Source organism: Vulpes lagopus, chromosome 3 (assembly GCF_018345385.1).
Source record: "Vulpes lagopus strain Blue_001 chromosome 3, ASM1834538v1, whole genome shotgun sequence".
In the NCBI taxonomy this organism is placed as follows: domain Eukaryota; kingdom Metazoa; phylum Chordata; class Mammalia; order Carnivora; family Canidae; genus Vulpes; species Vulpes lagopus.
In genome coordinates, this window is record NC_054826.1 from 81,903,352 (window position 1) to 81,910,772 (window position 7,421).

The 7,421-nt window shown below is 40.4% G+C and overlaps 1 protein-coding gene across 1 annotated transcript; it reads left to right on the forward strand.

Annotated features, from left to right (window-relative positions):
• The first annotated feature begins 3,276 nt into the window (after positions 1–3,276).
• Positions 3,277–6,482, forward strand: MAP10 (microtubule associated protein 10). The gene has a single exon (XM_041747168.1). It carries the CDS (start codon positions 3,341–3,343, stop codon positions 6,098–6,100), a length of 2,760 nt encoding a protein of 919 aa, XP_041603102.1. The 5' UTR covers positions 3,277–3,340; the 3' UTR covers positions 6,101–6,482.
• Positions 6,483–7,421: the final 939 nt, after the last annotated feature.

Here is a 7,421-nt window from a genome sequence, read left to right on the forward strand (position 1 = left end):
AGAGCAAATCTGGACTAAGCCAGGAAGTTTATAGGCAGCAGGATGGCTTTACTAATGGGACTTGGAATTAGTATTTGGTGCTTCTAGAGTAAGTCCTGGGCATTTTCATGGTCCCTGAGTTACAGACTCCTACTAATTGGGATTTGTTTGGTCCATAAAACTCAATGTCCACCTCACTTCCCTCAGTAGCACCTTAGAGACCTTCCATTTTCCAAAGCTTAGTAAATTAGGTTGGAGCTATGACATCTACATGGTTTTTGCCAGCCTCCATACTCCTGCAGGAGCTGATGTTTCCCCACATGTTTGCATTTCTGCTCCAAAGTAGACCAGCCACCCAGGATATGATGCTGTTCCCTTACTTAATTCCATCACTGCCATATTGTTACAACTTCTGCTAAACCATCCCACCTAGACCTAAATGGATGGATCTAGAGCCCTTATGATATGATATACTGTCTGCCTTTAAAAAGCAGACCCACAGCTCAATCAGTTTCACTAATCCAGTTGCTGTTTCCTCTCAAAATTATTAGTGTCATCATGCCTTACCTTAATGATTGTGACTGTCTCTTTTCACCTTAAAGTTATTCCCCCAGAAAAGGATGTCAGTATCATATCAAATCCTAATTCATTAGAAATCAAGCCAAAATTCTTATAATATGCACAAGAAAACTATAATAGTCACAAGAAAACTCACATAAAAAAGGAACAAGTCTCATTGCCATACTTATCTATGCCTTATATGAAGAAATTAGGTTGCTTCTCCAACTTGATGTTTTGTAAACCTGTATTTCCAGCCCAGATCTCTCAAGGTTTCAGATTCATATATTTAACTTACACCTTCCACCTGGATGTATAACAAGTACATATCGGGACACTGAAACTCATAGTTTTCTCTTCTGGTCTCTCACTTCCTTCTTTAAGAGCAATTACAAAAAAACCCTGCTTCTCTGTGTCTGATCCATCAACCTAATTGCTTAAAGTAGAAACCTGTGCTTCACCTTCCATTCCCTCATACCTCACATACAATCAATCAACCAGTCCCATTAAATCTCTCTCTGAAATATTTAAGTCTGTGTATTTCTCTCCACACCATTGCCAACATCCTAATCCAGGCCACCCCCACAATAAACTTCAAACTCCTTAATGTTGCATAGCAGATTTATATCTTAAAGTATTAATATACATTAATCCATAGTTTCTGCCTAGCCCTGCCTTTTCCTATAACAAAAACAGTTGGCCACCACATGAAAGGTAAAGCACAGAGCACATAAACTTTTACAGATTGAGAACAATAGGCCCATGTCAGATAAATTATTTATTCTAACTCAGCTTAGTGCTTTAAAAAATTGAACCAAAAAGTCTGCTATATGGCAAATAGTAAGTAAAATGATATTTATTTTAACAAGATGCCAGGCTATATAAATATAGTATAACATAGTAAATAGTATATTATACTATATAGCATACTATTTAACATGATATACTATATTACTATAATACTAATATTGCATAGTGCTAATATTATAATATTTTTATAAGGTAGATACTACAACTACCTCATTTTTTGATGAGGAAAATTATTCACAAATGGTTGAGAAGCTAATTTATGATCACAGAGACAAGATTTGAGCTAGGTTGTTTGCTTATAGAATTTGGTCTCTCGGCCACAGCATTGTGCTATTGGTCTGTGGACGTTGAAATGTTTTAATTTTCATAGCAAAAGTTTTACTTGTTAAATTTAACACTGTTTACAATTATAAAATATTATTCATATATTGCAATACCAATCATATAGAGTATATGGGCAAAGAATATGAATATATTATCTCTATAGAAACTTTACAAATTATAGAAGCAATGTCCTTATAGAAGAAGGACACTGGTTTCACTGTCTGTATGCAGGAGATATGCAAGTGCTAATATTCCACATCATTAACCCTACCCAAAAGACTTACAGCAGGATGCACATATGGACTCTATGCCATTGCTTTCCATTGGTGAATATGTTGTTTTCTATTGCTCTGTGTCATCCATCCATTAAGCATGTCACTTGATAAACGTTTCCTCTGCAAGTAGCTAGTAAGATTCTCGAGGCCAAGAGTAGTATATATTCTATTTATATATTGCAATGAAACCTCCCTCAGTCTTCACACTAAAGCATCAACTCCCTCCAATTCTGAATTTCCCTTGAGCTTTACAACGTTCTTCTGAGCTTTGATGTAATGTAATTTAACTGTAAATTATAAAGCTGTCTAAAATTAAACATATTCACATAATGTCTGGCAGGAACCTCAAACTACAATCCCAAAAACCCAAAGTAACTTAAAAAAAAAAATCTATGCCTCATTTTTTTCTCCTTCAGCAGTGAAAAACTTTTATCCGTAACTTCTCGCCCCTAGTCACCAAATTCTAAATTCTGCTCTCACAAATGCCTCTTCTTTCATCTCTCTTTGTCCTCTCCCCTGACCCTGAGCAAGTTCAGGCCACCACCTGCACCAATGGGACAGCCTCCTAGTAGATAGCCCTGAATTCAATTTGTTACTAGTAGAATCCATCCTTTGTATTTGTATAGCTACATTTCTAAACACTGATAGGTTCACACTAGCTCATCCCAAACACCTTGTACAGAACTGTGTCGTTCAAAGCTCTCCGTGGCATCAGTCTTGGGTTCGATCTAGCTGGTTTACTGAGGTTAGAAATATGTGTCCTTGAGAATCTGGGATAGTGCTCTAAGATCTTTTCCCCTCCCCAAACTGTGTATTTGTTTTGTTAAATGGAATCATTAACATTAATCTCACACATGGTGATTGCTCAAATGGAAATGGGGCCACACCCGCTGTGCGTCTCGGTGCTATCATAATTTACCCAGATAGGGGCTCCCATGCTGCTTCACAGCAGTGTCATCACCTTTTGGGTGGAGCGGGAGAAGACAGAGAAGGCCGACCCTGGAGAGTGACCTGCCTTTCTTCTGCCCTGGGGTCTGGAGTCCTGATTTACTTTCAATTTTCCCCCACAGTTAGACCTGACCTCAAAATTGCATGAGATCTGCATGGATAAAAACGTGGCCAAAACAAACAAACAAACAAACAAAGAAGTCTGTTTTCTTGCCATCATATTATCATGCTTCAGTGTTAAAAGTAATTGTGTTAACGTAAGCCTGGAAAGCAAGATGCGTGGAGCAGCGACAATCCCCAGAGCAACTGCTGCCCAGACCTGCAGGGGTCCCCCTTAAGTCTCGCGAGAGAACACGCATAGGCGCTGTGGTCCCCTAGACTCTCGCGAGAACCAGCTTCGGCTCCCCTGCCCCGAGCCGGCGGCAGTGTCTCCAGGGGCAACAGCAATGGCGGCCCCCACGGCCGAGCGGCTCTTTTCTCTGGAGCTGCTCGTAGACTGGGTGCGTCTTGAAGCCGGGCTGCTGCCGCCGCCGCCGCCGCCACCCGTAGTCGCGGTGGAGGAGGAGCAAGAGGAGGCCGAGGAGGAGGAGGAGGAGGCCGAGGAGGAGGAGGAGGAGGCTCGGCCGCCACCGCCGTCGCGCGCCCTGCGCCCCGCGGTGGCCTTCCGCCTGCTGGACTTCCCCACGCTGCTGGTTTACCCCCCGGAAGGCCCCGGCGCCCCAGCCCCGGAACCCCGGCCCGGCCTGGTCCGCTTCGGTCGCGGCAAGTCCTGTCTCTTCCGCCTGCACGCCGCCACCCTGCACCGCCTGCTCCTGCGGACCCCGCTCCACACCTTGCTGCTGCAGCTGCCCCCGGGGCGCCCGACTCCTGCCCCCCAGCTCCTGGGTGCCTGTAGCATCTCGCTGGCCGCCGCCGCCCACCAGGTCCTGGGGCCGGCCGCCTCCGGCTGCTCCCGGGGTCGCCGAGGAAGTTTCCCCCTGCATGACCAAGTTGGGCAGCGGGTTGGGGACATTGCTCTGGGCTACCGCTTGACTGACTTGGGAAGCAGCCTGCTGAGCCACCTGGAGAGGCCAGTCGCTTCCACGGGAGGTGAGGCGGAGCGTGCAGAAGTCGCTTCCCAAGCCCCGCAGGAAACACAGCGACCCAAGTCACAGCCCGGAACCAAGGATGCTGATAGGTTTCTCGCGAGTTTAAAAATCCCAAAGGCACGGAAGGAGTTGAGGGAAATAGCCTTCCACCGTCAGAGCAGCTCCGGTAACACAGTTTCTGTGGAGCATGGCAAAACCAGCTCTGTGTGTTCAAACTCTAGTGGGGTGAGGAGCGTCAGCCCCCCAGATCAGGAAGTCACAGACTTGGACATTGAAACCAACACATTTTGCCCCCCTCCTCTGTATTACACTCATTTGACGCAAGAAAAGATGCCTCCTGTACGGGGTACAATCACCATTAAGCCACAGATCAGTGTACCTGAGGGACTGAATGGTATTTTTCTGGAGGAAAATCGTGCAACTGCCCCAACAGATACTGATTGTCTGAAACATACTAAGTCTGGGACCCGGGAGAGTCCTCCAATGCTCATAAATCCCCCCCATGTTCAGGATGTAGGAGCAAGTGATCAAACTTCAGATCATGCCCAAACTGAACAAAATAGAGTTAATACAATAAGGCAGCTGCCTTTGTTAAATGCTTTGTTGGTTGAGTTGTCTGTGTTACACAACCAACCTGTGGCAAGCCCTACTCAAATACATCCTCACCTAGCCTGGTTATATAGAACTGAGGGTAAGAGGTCACCAGAATCTTCTACCAAATGCACATGTAAATCTGAATCTAAGGATAAGCTTTCAATGGGGGGAAATGAAAAGTCCGTGAATCTTCAGTATAAAAAGAACCAAGTTGAAAATCTCAAAAAAGGTAAATATTTTGAAAAGAACAGTGGTAACCCTCCCAAAAGAGTTCCGAGGGGGAAGCTGCTCTATGGTTTAACAAAGACACTTAAACTACGTTTAAAGCAGACAAATCCTGATATGTTGGTAGTACATGAAAAAAGAGAACAGTATAGAAAAATGCAAGCACAGATGTTAGGTACAAAACTCAGAATTCCATCATCTAAAGTTAAAGCATTAAGCTTTGCCAAAGTACATCAGAAGCCACACCAACTACCTAAAGATAAGTGTTTGGAATTAGATGCATCTTTTGCTGAAAACAGTGATACCTCAAAGCAAATCAGTGGAGTTTTGGGTGACCCTAGCACAAGTCAAGAAACTAAACTGAAATGTGCAGCTGAAAAAACAGTAGATTGTAAACATAGAATAAGTAATGGTTTATTGAAAGAAATTGCGAGTCCTGCAAATTCCATTGTTCTGGAAGGGCTTACTCCTGCAAGTATTTTGGAAGGAAAAATGGATATGAAAGTCCAGAGTCCACGTGTTTTCCAACAAGTTGCAGTTGTTGACAGAATTGTGGTAGATAAAGAAATAGAGAATAAACAGGTCAAAACCACTGATATTCTTACTGATAATATGAGTGAAAATAAACCAAGTAAAAATAGTTGCTCTGAAAGCATCTCAGAATTAAAGTATTCAGATGACTTCACCAGCCCTTGCTCTTCTGAAGATTTCTCTACCACTGAGGACACTAGCAGGATTTTACAAGCTCATGATAGCAGTCCAGAGGCAGAAAATCCAAAATATAATCAATGCACAAATAAATCTAGTGAAACAATACTGTCCATAAGAAAAAACAGCAGTGAAAAGAGTTCTATTCTTAGCCCACCTTTTTCAACTGGATCGCCAGTACACTCATATAAAAGATCTCATATTTCAAAGATTCAAGATAAAAGTTTGGAGGAAACATCTAGTATCTCTACCAGTGATTTATCTTTATTACATTGGACTGAGGAAAAAGAAAATCATATAGATCAAAATGGTATGCATGATTCTAAAGTTGTAAAGAGGGATCAGGACATGTCTATAAAACTTAAAACAAGAACTGGTGGCAAGCCTTCAGAAAAAAGCCAGTCACCTCGGACATCTCAAGTGAGTTCTTATCTGCCATCTAATTTGTCAGAACTAGAACTTAATGTTCTGGATAGCAGTACATCAGATCACTTTGAGGAAGAGGATGAAGTTGCTTCACTAAATATTTCCAAGCAATGCAGAGATATTTGTGAATTAGTGATAAATAAACTTCCAGGATATACAGTGTGAAAATACGTGCTTTTAAAAAGCATTTCATTTTCTATAACCTATGTGTACTGTTAAGTGAAAAAAAATTTAATAATTCTTTATTTTAGTATATAAATTACATGAGTAATTCTTTTTAAAAAATACATTATTTTGATGTCTAGATGATACTCTGTTATACCGGACAATATTAATCATGAAATTACCTTATAATGTAGGTAAGATTTAGGTTGTTTATCTTATAAGAATAAAAATATCTTTCTAAACTATCTCAAAGTATCTATCTGAAAGTACCAGTCATCCTAAAGCTGACTCAGGCACACCATTAAAAAAAAAAAAAAAGAAGGCTAATTAATAATTAGGATAACCTCAGATTTTAATAGGAATAAATCATTTAACAAATATAGAAGAACCTACTTGTATGAGATGCCGAAAGTTACAAAAAATATTTAAGATATAGCCCCTGTAGGTAGAGTTTACTGTTTTATACAGATGTGAGTTTTTTAGGGAAATCTTAGATACGTACACACCCCATATCCCCAGTAGGTGAAGTCCTTTTTCTATGTTGTCATTGTGCTCTATACTTCCATTCAGTGTAGTATGTTCTTTGTATCTAGCGCAGTCTGGCATGTGGGTGCGATAAAAGCATGTGTTGAAGGAATTAATAAAGGCCATGCATTTACACTAAGCTGATGGGAGGAACAAAATTAAGCAAACAAGTAGAAATCCTAAGAATAAGCAGCAGAAAATCCTTATTGGAAATATGGTTATTTGACTACAATATTTTTGTTTTGCTGTCTATAAATAGCCTGTAGGTGTTCTCTAAAGTTTTTGGGGAAGAGAAGGAAGTTAAAAGAGATGTCCTCCAGTTTCTTGTATAGAAATTCAATTTATTGTTGTCATTTCAGGTTTTTCCAAAATTGTTAAAAGTATGAAAGTTTGTCTTTAGAAATTCTAGCGATCATTTCTCTATAATTTTTTCCATAGATTTTGTACTTAAACCTTATTCTGTGTTCAAAGATTTACATGTACTTTTTTCCGTTATATTTTAATTTTTACACTTTTTAATGTGTTTGATATTTTTGGATGTATGAAGCGAAGACCTAATTTTCTTTCCTTTATGAATAATTAAATACCTAAGCATTATCTTTTGAATGATAATAATTGATAAAATTCAGTAAAATGGTAAGGAATTGAGGATGTTATATTTTGAGAAACAATATGAATAAAAGAAATATGGGAATGAGCATAATGTATTCATGGGACTGAAAATATCTTGATTAGAATGGTAGATTCATGCTACAGAGTGGTAAAAATGAAATTTGTTGAGTAAGAAAAGTCCCAG